This window comes from Ursus americanus, chromosome 7 (genome assembly GCF_024610735.1).
Source record: "Ursus americanus isolate L20-20 chromosome 7, mUrsAme1.1.p, whole genome shotgun sequence".
NCBI classification, from domain to species: domain Eukaryota; kingdom Metazoa; phylum Chordata; class Mammalia; order Carnivora; family Ursidae; genus Ursus; species Ursus americanus.
This window is the reverse complement of record NC_142133.1, coordinates 83594146-83610702: the sequence shown is the minus strand read 5'-3', so window position 1 is coordinate 83610702 and position 16557 is coordinate 83594146. Positions and strand designations below refer to the sequence as shown.

Genomic DNA, 16557 nt, shown 5'->3' with positions numbered 1-16557 from the left:
CCCCGATCGCCTCGCACACCCTTGCTGTAGCAGCCCGAGGCTCCCGTCGCAGGTCAGGCTCTTTCCTCTATCAGCCGCGTCGGCCGGATGCGTCCACTGTGGTCAGTGGACTGTTGCTAGCACCTAGCTCTTGTCTGCCCTTCCATGGCAACCTCCAGCCACTGTGGCAAGCTCAATGATCGGTTCCTCTCCCTAGAATATTCCAGACCCCAGGATTCACTGTGCACATTCTGCGTGTGCCTTCCACCTTCAGTGACAGTCAACCCCTGCCTTCTGGCCTTTGGCCCAGGCCGCTCCTGCTTCCTGGATGGCTTTACCCATCTTCCCCTGAGGAAACCCCCCACCCTCCCCACCCCGCTGCCTGCCTCCACCTCTCTGAGGCCTGCAGTGGAGTCTGGTTTTCCTCTTCGTGGACGTCCGAATCTTTGCCCTTCACCGGCCGCATTTGTGTTTATGGTTTGTGTACAAACACCGACTTTGGAGAAGCAGGGATTCCTTACTCGTATTTATATCCAGCGCGGCCCACCTCCTTGTCCAGATGCTCAGCATCGAGTGAATCGAATCGCTTCTTACATGAATGAATGAGTGAGTGAATACTTGCCGAAAGAGTACAGCATAAAAGGCAGACAAATATTAGTCTTTCGGTGCTTATAAAATGGCATATTATTTGCTAATAAATACTGGTTTGTTTTCCAGGTATTGTTATAACAATATAAGCCAATTTGTATTAATTTTTGCTGTTACTAAAATTAATTGAGCACCAACCAAGAGCTTAAAATGTTCTCAAGGGCCTCTGAGTACTTGTACATAATTAAAAATATACTTTAATTAAAAAATCTAGAAACGGAAAGCAAGCCTAACCCTGGAAGAGCAGCTCCCACGGGGTTTAATTAGCCCGTTTGGATCACACTTGCCTACACGGTCAGTGCTTGCCAGTGGCCCACGTCCCGGTCGTCGTCTGCGGAAATGCCCGCAGCCTGAGGTCACTGCTGTGAAGCCTCCATTTCTTCTTGCTCTGTTCACAGATTGTTCACCATGAACGGGCATCTCTTAGACAACTCGAAGGATCTGCAAGACAACCACTTCTATGTTGCGGCGGGACTGGAGACCTTCAAGTGTTTCCCTTACTGGAAGTCCGCCAAGGTGCCCAGTGAGGTCCAACAGTGAGCACGTTTCCTACCTTCCCCTCCGAGCTGGTAGAGTTTGCCTTTTCCCCAGTATCGCCCCCAAGTACAGCCTGCTCAGCTCTTGGCTCTTCTTCTATAGTGAAACTCGATATTCTCGTTTGATACATGACACAGCGTTGGATTTTCACAGCGAGGCAGGAGAACCCTGTTGTGTGATGTGTCACAAGGACAGTGAGCCCCCGTGTTGCGCGTACTGCCTTTTCTCGGGGGCACTGGGAGGCTTAGAAAGACTCTCAGGGTGTAACACAGTCGCAGAACTGGCCCCGGGACATGGTTGTGTTAGCCCAGCGTCCATCCAGCCCCTCGTCCTGCTTCCTTACTTCAGCTGGCTTCTTCTGACCAGGAGTCCGGAGTTGGTGTGGGGCGGCCGGCCGTCCTGGGGAGAACAGCGGTGATTGCTACAGTGGACCCCGGCCTGGGCTACAGGGTACAGCACGGTGTGCGTGTTTGTGGACTTGTGGGAACGTCTGCAAGGAAGACAAAGGCATTGCTGGGGTCTCCCGTCCCGTCACCGCAGAGAACTAGAGGGTTGGCTGTCCCTTCGCGGGGCTGTTTGCTTGCTCCCCTGCTTGTCATCTGAATTTGGCCTGAATTGTAATTAGTGCATAATGTTCTTCCGTTGGCTCCTGCCTGAGGGACGCCCAGTGGCTTTACTCTGAAGAACAGCCCAGGTTTGGGCCCTGACCTTCGTGCCCAGGGTCCTGCGCAGGTGCTCCCGTGGATGAGCGTGGACTCTGGGTGCGTTGCAGTTCTCACAATTCAAGGACCTTGAAGCCCCCTGAGAAGGTGGCCTGACTTACGTTCCCAGGGCCCAATTACGTCTGATGTTTCCTTAGACTTTGCTGCTTACTAGTCCGGGGCCTCAGTGGCTACAGCTCCTCGCGAACTCCTGTGTGTCCATACGGGGTGTCCAGGCTCAGGGGTGGGTCAGGAAGGAGGGACCTGCAAGACGAGCTCAGCGGTAAATACTGACCCAAGTCCTCAGTTTGTCTCAGATTAAAGCCCCAGCATTAGGGCCGGGTCTGAGTTCGTTGTCTCTGGGTCCTCTGAGAAGACAGGGTGGGGTGAGAGATGAGCGGTAGACCCCCTCAGATAGGCCTGCAGCTACGCCTGCCAGCTGACCATGGGCCCCGGGGGACTGTGCCCTGCCGGCCACACCCTGCGTCACCCACACGGGAAGGCGGGCTCTGCTCCTCCGGAATCTGGTCCCTGGGTGTCAGATGCCTCCCTGCAATGTACCTGTAGCCCCCCTTCCCGGAAGCTGCTGGTCGCAGCGCAGAACTCCAGCGCCCAGTGCCCGTTCCTGCCCCGAGGGAGCTCCTGACTCGCTGGGAGGAGCGGTTTTCAGCTGATGTGGGGTTTGGTGGCCTTGACCGCTCAGCCCCATGGCTGTGTTTGAATGGCATACAGTGGCAGCAACTCTCCGAGGGCCTGCAGGGACCTTTCCTCTGGCTGCTTCTCCGTCACGTTTCTACTGGTTATTATCTTGAGCAAAGAGAAAGAGGTGACCATGCTCGTCTGGTGGTGGACCAGGCACCCTGTAAGTGCCCTCGCCCAGAGCCCGGGACGCCGACACGGCTCCAGGGACGTGTCTGAGGTGGGCCACGTGCTGTTTGCACTTACGTGCTGTTAGGGTTTCTACTCTGAGGCAGAGAATGGCTTCTTCTGTCCTGTCCATAGACGATGACCCCACAGCGGATGGTTAGGCTAGCGTCCTGCCTATGTGCCAGGCAGGCTGGGCCATTTCCTGGTTTTATCCACTTGCTAAGTCACTGCTGATTGTCCTAACTGCAGGGTGGGTAGAAGTACCTTAGGGGCTGTTGAACTGAGGCACTCTGGCCTCTCTGTTGCTCTGTCCCCTGCTCCCCACACAAGCCCCCGCCTCTCCGTGGGTTTTGTTTTTCCCTGTCACCTGTTCATGTGTTGAACCCTGACCTGGGTCTATTGGTTGCTTAAATATCTTTCTCCCTCACCAAAGAGAAAGAGAGTCCACAGAGTTGCTAAGAGACTGGAGTCTGTTCCTCACGCATGACGTGGACCCAGGAGGGCCCTTCTGCGGGAGATTGAGGTGCCAGAGCATTCCCTCCTGTGCGTAGCAGCGGCGGGGCCAGCCCCCTGCAGAGGATTTAGGAGCAGGGTGCATACCCGGGGCTGCATCAGAGGGAAAGGTGGCAGTCAGACAAGGGGTCTGTCCTGAGGTGGAAGGAGGCCGGGCTGGGTGTTGGACGGGCTTGGAGTCTCTATCCTTCCACTGGTCAGTGCTGTGGCATTGACTATACCCTCCTGTCTCCGAGCCATGCTTCCTCTCCACCCAGGGAGAACATGACGCGTGTGCCACAGGTCCCTGTGAGAGCGGCAGAAAAAACCCGTGTTTGTGGCAGTGACCGTCAACTGTCAAAAACCTCAAACCTGTTAGGATTTCCCCCACGATTGTATACAAGGTTTAGGGCAGAAGGTGCCTGTACACGTGTTGCCCTCGGGCCAGAATGCCACCCGTCCTGATGGAAATGGAAATCCATCTGATTTTCCAGGATCTCAAGGAAGGAAACTGAGCCAACCTCAGTGGGGGCCCCTTCCGCTTGGAGGCTGGGAAGCAGCTGTTGATGTGAGCCCGTGACGCTGGGGGGACTGGAGGAGACTTCTGTGGGGACTTGCCCTCCTGAAAGCTGCAGCTGTAGCCTACAGTTTTAGAAAGATATTTTTTGGCTGATTTTACAAATTTGTAAGCGACGGTCTTTTATCTTTCAGAAAGTATGCAGACATTGAGAAATTCTCACGAAGAAAGAAAAAAGTAAGTCCTTTTTGGGCTGTCTGGGTGGTTCCGTTGGTTGGGCATCTGACTGTTGATTTCGGCTCAGGTCGTGATCTCAGGGTCGTGAGATCAAGCCCCATTTGGGCTCTGTGCTGAGTGTGGAGCCCGCTTGGGATTCTCTCTCCTTCTCCCTCTGCCCCTGGTGTGGCCGCCCTGGGCTTGGGGGCAGCGGGGCGGGGGCACGTCAGGCGCAGAGTTGAGAAGCGCTCACTGTGTGTGTGCTTATGTACACGCAGTGTGACACACACAGCATGAGAAGAGCGGCCAGCGAGTGTCAGGACGCGAGCCTGGCAAGGCAGGGAGAAGCCAGATCTTGGCGGCCATATGGGTCCTTACCACCCGTGTCTGAGATGACCACATATCCCCAACCATCTCATGAAAACGCTCTTTCAGTGGCTCCACTGACATTGCTATGTCCTCAGTAGAGCTGGTGAGCGCCTACTATGCGCCCGTCCCCAGCTCTCAGCCCCTTTGCTCGGGCACCTCCCTCCTGAGACTCAGCAGCCTCGAGGCCCCGTGAATCGATCTATTCTTGCCTGTGACGCAGCTTTTCTCCTGGCACAGTTCAGATTTCGTAACCACCATCTTAACTGCTGTCTTGGGGATACTCTGGCTTCCTTACCTCTGAGCCACCACGGTATTTGTCCCGCAAGAGTCCAGCCTTGGATGAGCCCAGCCCCTTGCCTGTCCGTACTTGCACTGGAGGAGCTCAGTGTCGCTGGACGTAACGACACAGCTGACCTGACTCTTCACCCCGACTTCACGACTGCAGTCCTCATTCTACCGCCTTCCCTGAAAAAATGCCTTTCTGAATATGTTCTGCTCAATTTTGTGAGGGATTTTTGCAAGTCAGTTCATAATTGGGATTCGCCTCCAGTATTCTTCGCGTGGTCTTGTCTGGCTCTGACGTCAAGGTTTTTCCGAATGGACTGTCGTTGTTTTGGTAGCTTCCTGAGCTGAATGACCATCTTACTTATTTTTAGTTCTCTTTCTCTGTGGATTGCCTTTAGTATTAAAAGTTCGGTGAATGAGTGAACGAGAATCATCAAGAACATGGAACGGATAGACGTGATTCTGCCGTAGGGATGTGGTTTGTTGCGTGCAGATGGACGACACAGACCTGTTTCATGACAAAACCTTTGTGTGAGTGAGTCCCGTGTGTAGGGTGATGGTGTACAGGAGAAGGGGTAATCGACACGTGGCGATCGGCAAACGGAGCGCAGGTCCTAACGTGGTTCAGAGAAGGGGGCCGATGTTCTGGATGGAGAAGAGCCGACGTGGACGCACGCAGCTTTCCAGCCTCACAGTTTTCTCAGCTGTCGTAACCGGTGTTCTCACGTGCGGTGTGGGCGCTGAGTTTGAATGCTGACACTTAGCCTGAATGCTACAGCCTGGAAATCCCGTATGTAATGGTTCTGGAGCCTCTGAGCACAGAGAATGGAGCCACGAGTCCGGGCTCGTCATCACTCGCTTTGGTTATGTCCTCATTTCGTTATGTTGTTGTGGTTCTGGGTCCTGATCGGTAGGGATAGAGTTTTCTTTTCCTTTTATTAAATATTTGTTCTATTTGGTCTAAAATCTGAGGCATGTTTGTTCTGATATCGCCTATAGTTCTCTCTCTTCTCTTTTGGAAAGCTACCGCTGGGAAAGTGAACAGGTTTTAGGATGAGACATAACGTTAAGAATCTTGACCTGGAATGACCACACACATGTGTGCCCTGCGATGAGATAAAATGTGTGACTTTAGGAAAACAAATCTTTTTTTTTTTTTTAAAGATTTTATTTATTCGACAGAGATGGAGACAGCCGGCGAGAGAGGGAACACAAGCAGGGGGAGTGGGAGAGGAAGAAGCAGGCTCATAGCGGAGGAGCCCGATGTGGGGCTCAATCCCATAACGCCGGGATCATGCCCTGAGCCAAAGGCAGCAGCTCAACCGCTGTGCCACCCAGGCGCCCCTAGGAATACAAATCTATCATTGAAATACTCTGTGACGTATGACAAGGCACGTGACAGCAGAGCAAACACAGTTTACTCCAGAAAGCAGGAATTCCTAAAAGAACAGAGCAGGCATTGATTTTAACGAAATCACTGACACAAACGCCTGCCCAGGTACTTCACCTTACCCGCCGTTCCCGGTGCGGAGGTCCGCGTGCTACGCTGAGCTGAGAATTCCGCACTGACCAGCCTTTGCCCCTTGTGGGGAGCAGGTGTGTTTCTGAGGATGAACACTAGCCCACGTGCCAGGCTTCTCTGGCTGCATGAGGCTGGGTTCTGTTCTATTTTGTTATTTTATTTTTTGAGGCTGGTTTTAGAATTAGTCGCAGCATCCGTATTATGGTAAGTGCGGTTGCTTCTTTATGTGCTAGGCTCTCCACGTGTCTCTTACTGAATTCTCGGACTTGCTTTCTGTGGGAAGTGGGGCGCCTGCCGCGGAGCTGGCCTCTGACCGCGAGAGCTGGCGGTCGTGCGCTTTCGCCGTCGGCGCGGTGAGCCTGTCTCTTCAGCCGGGGCGCGCACGGGGTTGGCCCCACACGCGCTGAGCGTCGTTGCTGCGCAAGTGTCCTCAGGATGATGTTGATAGGATCCAGAATCGAAGTGAAAAATTATTGTATCCCCAGAAAGGTTCAAAGATAGAGTAGCAATTTGATGCTAGTGGAGTACGTTCCTCTTTAATTCCTTACCTTTTTGCAGAGGAACAACGAATTCTTTGATGGGACCTGAGAAAGGCAGTTACCCGTGCACGGCTGCTGAGACAGGCTCGGTAATCTGTTACAGTGTAACGAGCCATGCCCGGACGTAGCCGATTAAAACAGCGAAGCTTTGGGGCGCCTGGGTGGCACAGCGGTTGGGCGTCTGCCTTCGGCTCAGGGCGTGATCCCGGCGTTCTGGGATCGAGCCCCACATCAGGCTCCTCCGCTATGAGCCTGCTTCTTCCTCTCCCACTCCCCCTGCTTGTGTTCCCTCTCTCGCTGGCTGTCTCTATCTACGTCGAATAAATAAATAAAATCTTTAAAAAAAAAAAAAAAAAAAAAAAAAAAAAAAAAAAAAAAAAAAAAAAAAAACAGCGAAGCTTTATTATTTCTCTAAACCCTGCGTGTTGGCTGCGTGGGTCTTGGGCCCGTTGAGTCTGGCTTCCTTACAGGCTGTGTTCAGCAGCGGGGGTCACTGGGCTGCAATGTCTAGGATGCCTTTAGGAGCACGTCTGGAAGTTGGTGGTGGTGGTCGTCGTCCCCATGGTCGCAAGGTTCCAGGAGGTTGAGAAACAGACCCTCCCTCAGCGGAGGTGTGCAGCCAAGGTGTGCGCGCCTCATTTGCACCCAGAGAGGGGGTTCGGTGGCCAGGAAGCGCTCTGCCACATTCGTCTGCCACACCTGTTACTGAGACAGATGCAGAAGGCTTGCTTCCCAGGCTCCAGGCAAGAAAGCACCAGCTTCAAAACGTGCAGAGCAGCTCGGAAGAAAACTCCAGAGATAAGAGTGGTGCACGCTGTCCACACTGCATGGCAAAGCACAGACACACCCAGCTCTGAGGCAGAAATGGCTCAGGAGAGCCCGACTCTTGGTGCAGAATTTTGAGAGGATTCGAGCAATTTATTTCTGTGGCCTTGTCCTCTCGCTTTACGTTCAGACGTGCTATGTGATAAAAATCTACATCTAAAAGTTCCGAAAGGGCTGTTCCAGTAGAAAACAGAACTTCCAGGTGACAGGGAAGCCGTGCGACATAGCCTAGCTGGTAGATTGCTTTGTTTCTTAGCGACACATAAAATAACCACACGTCTTATCATTCATGGCGTTTGATTCTGTGAAATGAGAAGGAACATAATGGCCAGGAGAGCAGGTGTCTGGGTGACTGGATGTGGGAACGCGGGAGAAGCCGCCGGGGCTCTAGGTGTCCGTTAACCTGAGCCATGACTGTTGAGCCCTGGGAAAATAACTGAGGGAACCTATTCTTATTTTCTTAGATCAGATTCAGTTTTACAGCAACACATTTACCGTGATTTTGTGTCTATTACTTTCCAAGGAAGTGAGGCTAATTTAATAAATGTTTAAAGCTGCATTCCTATATTAAAATGAATATTTTAATGTGCCAGGCTCCATAAAGTGTCAGTCAATAATTAATAAGCATTGTATTTATATCACATCCACAACCAGAATGTTAATATCACCTACTTCTCTTTTGGGCATAGAACGCAGATGTTGGCAGTGAATAGAAATGAAGTGGAGACAAAACATTGACAGATTAAAGGTGCCCGTGTGTGTGTGTGTGCGTGTGCACACGTGTGTGAAAGTCAGAGAGACTCATGCCATGGGACAGCCATACTTTAATGACCAGGTCTAACGTATAAAGTGCGGTGTGGAGTAAGTGCGTTGGAACTGACATTTGCAGGCTAAGAACGTCAAGACCATAGCAGTATCACACACCATCCAAGGCTGCATTTGTGTCTCCTTCTAGTGGCCTGAAGACGCAACAGTCAGGTTCAAACATTAGCAAATGTTCCACTTTAATAATGCTTGGATTAGGGGCTGGTTCTCTGGCGGCAGACCCCAACCCACTTGGAAGCAGGACGTTCACTTGGGAAGCCGGTGGGAGGCCTTGGGCATGAAGCGCTGCTTTCCGCCTGGGCGTGGCCTGACTCTGAGCTCAGCTAGGTGGTTCCTGTTCCTTCGCTAGAGGAGCTCTCTTCCTTATCCACATGACCTTGGGAGGCCGCCTTTCACGTGCGTGAGCAAGATTATCTGTTACAACAGATTAAATTTATCTAGATGGAGTGAAATAGGCTCCAGAGAAAAATGATAGTCCCTACAGCACTACAGAGGAACGACCATGGCGTGCCTCGGGTATGTTTCCTGAGAATGTTTTCAATGGGGGAAAAGATTAATGAAATGGGAAAGCAGCACCTGACACCTTTGTAAGGCACTTGGGACTCAGGGCAGGGAGGAGTGGGGACAGGGATGACACCTAGACGCGTCCTTGCATGGGGAAGCCACAGATTCTCTGTTTTCCCGCTCAATCTGTTGTTTCCAAGAACTGCTGAAAATCTGTGTTGCTCTGACAGTTGAGGGACTCACAGAGTGTCCACTGCACGGCAAACGTGTGTGTAAAGCTGAAGACAGCCCCTGCCTGTCCTCAGGGAGGGCAGGCCTGTGGGGAGCTGGCAGGCAGGAGCTGCAGGTGCATGGCTGTGGGGCTGCATGGGCCGTGCGGGGTGGGAGTGCAGACGAGGGCCCCTCTGCTTGGGACACGGTGGCACTGGAGCAGGACCAGCACTGGAGGAGGTGGTGGCTCTGGAGAAACATCTGGGGTGGCCCTGGCTGGTCGGGACAGCAGGGTGTGTAGAGGCCACCTCGCAGGCACAGGAAGGCAGGCGGGGCCAGCAGTGCAGACCCTGCGACCCTGCACCCCAGCAACCCTTCCTGTCTTTTTTTTTTTTTTTTAAGATTCAATTTATTCATTTGAGAGAGAGAGGGAGAGAGAGAGAACGCATGAGCAGGGGGAGGGGCAGAGGGGGAGGGAGAAGCAGGCTCCCCGCTGATCAGGGAATTTGATGCGGGGCTTGATCCCAGGACCCTGAGATCTTGACCTGAGCTGAAAGGCAGACACCTCACTGACGGAGCTACCCAGGCGTCCCAACACTTGCCCTGTCTTTGTCCTGTTCTTCTTTTCCTCTCTTTCCCCACATCTTCTTACTCGGTTCGAGAGGTCAGTGAAGATTCACTAAGCAACTGTCGGGATTACTTCACTGGGCATGTGTCTGTGTTGTGAGGTCACTGTTGGTTTGGAACCAGGAATGCAGGGGGCAGGGCCTGTGTTCTGGTGGTGACATGCCCGTGTTCCAGCAGCGTGACACCCGGACCCGGAGCTCGGCTTGCACTGGGATTTGAAGCCGGGGAGGAAGTGTGCTGCAGGTGGAGATGAGCTGGATGGTGGGCAAGGGCTGAGCAGGGAAGAGGGTGGCACGCGGGCTGGGAGGGTGCTCGGGCTTAGACGTGATGGTCCCAGCGCTGAGCTGAGGCACTTGGCCATCATCCTGAAGTTGTGACAGCTCCCGTGAGTGTCTGAACGGCACGGGGGGATACGGTTCATACCAGCACCATCCACTCACTCACTGAGCAAGTATGTACGCGTGCTTCCTTTGTGCCGCCCCGCTCTGGGCTCCGGGCTCCGGGAATTCCTCATTAGACACACACCCCTGGCCCCGTGGAGCTTCCAGCGTTCTAGTGGTGAGACGTAAGCCATACACATCCTAAGTAAGTGGCCGGGTGGCCGGGCCGCGACGGTCCTGGCTTTCGCTGTGCCCTTTGCTCAGCATGAGTGTTGCTTTGTGTCCTTGTGAAGAGGGTGGGACTTTCCTGTGTCGCTGTCCTTCGAGTATTACTGCACAGGTCACAGGAAATACGGGATGTCTTGTAGACACTGAGGATCCGGAAAATGGCTGCAAGAAATAGATGTCAGCGACGCTTGGGGTCAAGCAGGTTTTCTGAATCCCAGCCCCAGCTGCCTCCAGACCACAAGCAGCACAGACCATGTTCTGTTCAGCCACGATCTCGTTCCCTAGACTTAGGAGCATGATTTCAGCTTTTAGGAAAGCCCCTCACAGAAGGTGGGAAGACTTGACTTCGTTCTTATATTTGGTCGGACTCTTTGACCCACTTTAATTTCCACAAGGATAAAGCAGCTGGTAGTTTGCGTGGTGAACGTACTGATGGTACAGGGGAGGGGCCATAGAGAGCTCAGCAGAGATCTCGATTCATCCGGTTCTGCCTGTGCTCAGTAAAGACGAGAGACAGGAAAGCGGGGCAGCTGGTTTGTATTACCAAGACAGTTTGTGGGACGGAGCTGGGACGGCGCTCGGAGCTCTTCCTCCACCGTGATCCTCTCCTGCTTGGTCGTTCCTGCCTGTAGTTGTTTTAGACCATCTGTTTCCCTGTCTCAGCCCCAAACAAACCTGCGGTGTTTCATACCCTTTTATCAGAGATGCCCCGCCTTGCTCAGAGGTTCCAGCGGGAAGAGTTTTGTGGGTGTTGGAAACAGCGATTTTTATGAGGCTTCAGATGTGTCTAAAACCCCATGGACCTCCTCAGACTCCCCTGTCCCCCTTCCAAAGTTTCCCCTCATTTTGTGGGGACTTACGGGGGGCGGGGGCACCTCCAGGGGGACAACCAGCCTTCCCCTCCTGGGGTGGTGCTGTCCTTGCCCTGGGAGAGAAGCGTTTTGCCACTTGGCTGAAGAGAAGCGTAAGGGACGGAACCATCCGGATGGCGCCGGGAGGGAGGTGTCTCCGAGGTGCCTGAACGAGGCCTGATCACCCCCGAACGACGGGCAAGACTCACGTGTGCGCTGCTGTGCCTCACACACTTTTATTCTTAACTTGTGCCTTAGGAGGATTCCAGAGGAGAAGAGCTTCCTAAGCACGAGAACATTCCCCGTAAGGAGCAGGATTCTGTTTTTTATGCCAAAGAGGGAAAGAAGAAAATGCTGGTGGAACCGTTCATGCAAAGCGGCTCAGGTAACGTGGATTTCATTTGGCTGTGGGCGTTAAAAAGCGCGACCATTTGAAGAACGTGTTTTTTCCGGGCCAGTTTCCCACTGCAAAGATACGGCTTGTAACTGTCTGATTTTGACGCTTGACTTGCGGCTATCTGGTTTATTAATGAGATATTCAGCTGCAGGGCCGTGGTAGCGAGAGGAGAGAAACAAAATCCAGTGGTCGAGGCAATGGACTTCTCCCGCCAGGAAGCCCTCCCAGATCAGCCAGATCTGTCCTCTCCGTGAACATCTGGGCGGGCGCAACTTCCCCTAAGGACCAGGGACACCGCAAACACCCACAAACAAATCAGCCTTTGGAGGGAAAATCCATCTGAATTGTTTGGGTTTACTTTTAAGTGCGAGGGCATTGGAAAGATTAAACTTTGGAGCTGATTTTAAAATGAAATAATTAAAAAAAAAGACTTGTTCTGCTCCTGCTTCTGTTCTGCAGAGCCCTGGCTGGGAGTCGGCCACCCCGCGTCCCATCGGCGTCTGTCACAGGTGCTTTGCCGGTGGCTGGTGACGTGGAGGATAGGACCAGGGGAGGGAGGGCTCCCCTTTGCTTCTCTGCAGCACCTGATGATCCAGGGAAGTCATTTTTGTTAAAGCCCTTCCCTCCCTGGCGCTCCCCACGCACTGCGAGTCTGGCTTCTCCTCTTTGTGCTCCGATTATGTCTCAGCTTCCTGAGAAACCTCTGCCGGTTTCCAGGTGACAGTCATGACCTTCTCCCTGCACTTCTCTCCTGCTCCGCATCCCTGTTGGGACTTCCCATCCCAGATGACGGTGTTGTCTGGCTGTGTGCCAGGCCCTGGTCTGGACACGGCTGACACAGTGCACTGATGCAACCTGACCATAGTCAGGGTGGGCCGAAGACCAGAGCCTATCGAACCTATGGTCCCTGACATACTATAATATATCAACAGTAACAGAGACTTTAATCAGTGCATGTAAAATTTCCTTCTTGGCAAAGCGTGTCCTGCATGGCTGGGGGTGTCTGGCACATACCCAACCTTCCCTCTAGGAAGTGGCATGCTGTGCTGGGACCCAGGCTCCTGCTACGGCCCTCCTGACCGTGGTCCTGAGTGTGGTCCCGAGCATGGTCTGGAGTGTGGGGCCCTCGTCATACTCCTTATCTACAAACAGTGCAGTAGGATCGTCAGAGACTAGTGTGAGTGTTAAGAATCAAGCACACGGAGGAGGGTCCGGCACACTGCGGGGTCCTGAGGGATGCTGCCCTCTGCCTTCCTCTTGCCTTCATCCTTCTGCTAAGGACTGTGCGATGGTCCTTCCGGGGCTGAGGGTCAGGAAGGGCGGGGAGGATAAGAAGTGGAAGGAGCTGGGGTCACTGAGCCCCTCACAACCATGGTGACGCCCACTGGGGGTGGAGGGAAGTGGCCGGCTCCTTCTGTTTCTTTTCCTGTCATTTGCATCTTATCAGGGTGATGATAAGGTTTTCAAGAGCCTGGGATTTTACAAGCGTGGGATACATCCAATTGTGATGCTGATTAGGTGATTTTTATCTGTCTGCTTGCCTGACTACCTCGCCGCACGCGATTTTAACACCTGGTTTGTTGTTTATTACTTCAAAATAAGTTCTTGAAGGAATTTTGAAGTAATCAAGGTACATGTCCTCAAAATAGGATTTTGGGGTCTGGTGGGTTGTTTGGTGGTTATTTCTGAGTTGACTGGACACACGCTTGTCAAGCGTTCAGCTCATCTCTGGGACGGAGTCCTGCGGTGGGCAGGACACAGGGATGACCATCAGTGCGGACACGGAGGCAGGACCAAGGCAGCGGGGAAGCCGGGGTGGACGCGGGGGCCCCGGGGCAGGCTGCCTGCGCATGACGCCGGAAGCTCAGAGGGTGCCGAGCCGCGACTTCGGTTGGGGCCAGAACACGTGCGGCGCATGTTGGCTTGAACACCTGTTTGTGCCGTGTTTCTCCAGAAGGCGATGTGTATAAAGCCCAGACGCCTCACACGGAAACCCAAGGAGCACCGGAAGTCAAAGAGGACAAGGACGTGCAGGTGGAGGTGCCCGTGGACCAGGTGGGTAGCCGGTGTCGCAGGACCCTGCCCGCCGCCCTCTGATTCAGCTGCGTCAGCCCCGCCCGTCAGGCTCCTCCTCCGCCCCTCCCCCACGTCGCCAGCCTCTAGCGCCATCGCTCTCTGCCTGCTCTGGTCAGTTCCTGCTCACCCTTCAGATCCTCCATCACTCATTTTCCTGCCCGCCCCTCTCCCTGGGGGGTTCTTCTGCTTTGGGGACCGTTCTGAGCACTTGTCACAGTCTGTGACCACATAGTCAACTTTGTTGTTACTTGGTTGCTGTCCCTTCCCCCCTCCAAGGAAGGTGTCGCCCTGCTGTGCTCACTGAAGTCACCCTTGTCCCTGGCACAGTTCCTGGCAGGGAGGAGGCCCTTAGTGATCGTTGGTGGGTTGACAGGTGAGCGGTGCATTGGATGATGTGGTTGGGCATCATGGGTCTGCCACTGCTGGGCTTTCTGACCTCCGATCCCCATCTCCTTATCCATGAGATGGGCATGGTGCCACTGGGCAGGTTCGTGTGGGGCTAAGTGAAGTTATGCGTGTGTGCGTACCTGGTCCAAGGCCTGGTGCTTGGTGGACCCCCCTCTCTGCTTCCTTCCTTTGGGCTCACAGAGACGTGGGGTCTGAGGAAGGTCCAGGGGAAGCGGAGGCAAGGGGATGAGGTGCAAGGGGCCAGCCTCAGCCTGGACAGGAGCAGAAGCACAGGGGCCTGGTTCCAGCCCAGCTCGGCCCCATGCCCCCCCAGAGAGCAGGTCACGTCTCCACGGGTTTCTGGCCTCAACTCCTGCTCCTGCAAAGGGCAGGCGGGCAGGTGAGCTCTGAAGTGCAGAGCTTTGTCCCCAGAATCTACTTGAAACACTAGAAGCACATTTCTTTTTTAAAGATTTTGTTTATTTATTTGAGAGAGAGAGAGCGAGAGCACATGAGCAGGGGGGAGGCAGAGGGAGAGGGAGAAGCAGGCTCCCTGCTGAGCAGGGAGCCCGATGTGGGACTCGATCCCAGGACCCTGGGATCATGACCTGAGCCAAAGGCAGACGTTTAACTGACTGAGCCCCCAGGCGCCGCTAGAAGCCCATTTCTACTTGTTTTTGAGAAAAGAATGCATGTTCTGTAAAAGGTCACTGTGTGCATTTGAACACCATTTTTATCCCGCTGGCGTAGACTCGGCCCCGGTCCTGAATTTACGGTTCCAGAGCGCCAAAGCTGGGCAACAGCGAGCCTCCAGCCCCTCTTTCAAAAATCAGTCACTCTTAATTTTCTCACTTTATTACTAACTTCTACTTTTCTTTCCCGTGATACATTTTACAGGCGCGACAGACCACGTCAAGGCACGAGCCACTTCGTGGGGCATTTTGAGCACTTTCCCCGTGTGTCCCGTTGTATTTTCTAAATTGGTAGTGATATTACTTATTCTCCTCGACATGATGAGAAATGACCAAAAGATTTAGTTTTCTCTTAAAACCCAAACTAACAGTATATTTTTATTGCACATTGAAGAATTTTTGTAATACATTAAGACATTTTAGGCAGCTACTTTTATACCAAAAATTAGCATCCCTCCAATGGTTATGATAATAAATAATGTTTAAGCTTTAAGGTTAACTCCAATTTCCTTCCCCAGGAATGATTTTCCTTCTAGGATCCCTCGAAACACGGTGTGGGCCTGCCAGCAGGCAGTGTCCAAGGATTTTTTTTCTGCCCTGGGGAGGGAAGAAGGTGGTCTCGTGGAGCAGGAGAGCAGGATGTGGTTTGGCGGTTCCCTGCGTGGGGTCCTCACCGCAGAGGGTGGGCGCTCCACCACCGGCAGCCCTGGCCTGGGTGGGGGTCCGCCTCAAAGTGGCCCGCATGCCCGGAGAACCGCGTGCTCGCCTTAGTGCTGTGTCTGTGTGCTGGGTGAGCTCTGGGTGTGTGTTGTGGTTACTGGTCTCCTTGTGGGAGGAGGGGAAGATGCTTATATCGATGCCCTTAGGACCTCCCGGTCCATTAATGAAGGAGGGTCTGGCCTCAGTAGGAAACTGTCTGATTATGGTGTTGGCTTTTATAATCACTGGAGTACTTTGCTCCTGTTCTCGAGGAACTGGTTTTAACCTTGCGGGCGAGCCCGACCGTGGCAGTGTTACTGCTTACGCTTGTGGCATCATCTTGTCTTCATTTTTGTGCTGCTGTAAAGATACAATGTTACAAAATACAACATGCCCAGTAATCATTTATGAACTGGAGTCCAGCCTACACTGATGAGGGGAACCTCAAGGACCGGGCATCCTCCGAACCCGAGCGGGTGTTTGTAGCGGCGAGCACTCATCTGCGGTTGAAGGCGCGTCTTGTCAGCAGACGGCCGGAGCATCTGAGAGGGGCAAACACAGGCTGGAGGCCGCTCTCTTGACCATGGCACCACCGCTGCTTATCGCTGAGCTCCCATCGCCAAGCTCAAGTTTTGATGACTACAGCAGGTGGGCTGTCCTTTGCTCCTGCTGGGTGACGTCGTGGAATGTCCACTTTTGTGGTGGGGAGCAAGGCTCACACCGTGTGGCCTTTAATCTTTCCTGTGATCAAGGGCTAGAAACTTCCCTGTGCTTTCAAGTCAGTCTGAGAATCTCTCGTTGCTGTGCAGAGAGGGGAGGACGGGGGAGTCAGAATGTGGGGCAGGGAGTGTCAGAAACCTAGCGATGAGGAGAGGCCACGGCTGCTTTGAGCGTTGCTCTCCCTGACAGTCCACGACGACTGTTTTGACTTGTGTTCTGATTCTTAAAATGCTCCCGTTTTTGTGGTCCCGTCTTCCGGTTGTTTTCTTTGTGATTTACTCACAAAGATTGAATACACTTCAGCGACACCCACCACTGTTGCCATCCTCCACCTTCTGTCTCTTGGTTTCCTCCCAACGGAGACATTTGTAATTGGCTTCCGTAGAGCCTCTTCCTCCCGCCCGTGTTGGAAGGTGTCTTCTTACATCCAGGGTTCCTGTGATGAAAGCTCATCCTTGAGCTTT

At 53.3% G+C, this 16557-nt stretch overlaps 1 protein-coding gene across 6 annotated transcripts in view; it reads left to right on the top strand.

Annotated features, from left to right (window-relative positions):
- Nucleotides 1–16557, top strand: part of DCDC2C (doublecortin domain containing 2C) — a 119467-nt gene that overhangs the window by 28114 nt on the left and 74796 nt on the right. For all 6 annotated transcript variants that reach the window (XM_045788916.2, XM_045788915.2, XM_087863888.1 and 3 more), the window contains exons 5-8: nt 1026–1163; nt 3936–3978; nt 11381–11507; nt 13474–13574. In XM_045788916.2, the coding sequence (XP_045644872.2) occupies nt 1026–1163; nt 3936–3978; nt 11381–11507; nt 13474–13574 (409 nt within the window). The remainder of the gene's footprint in view (nt 1–1025; nt 1164–3935; nt 3979–11380; nt 11508–13473; nt 13575–16557) is intronic.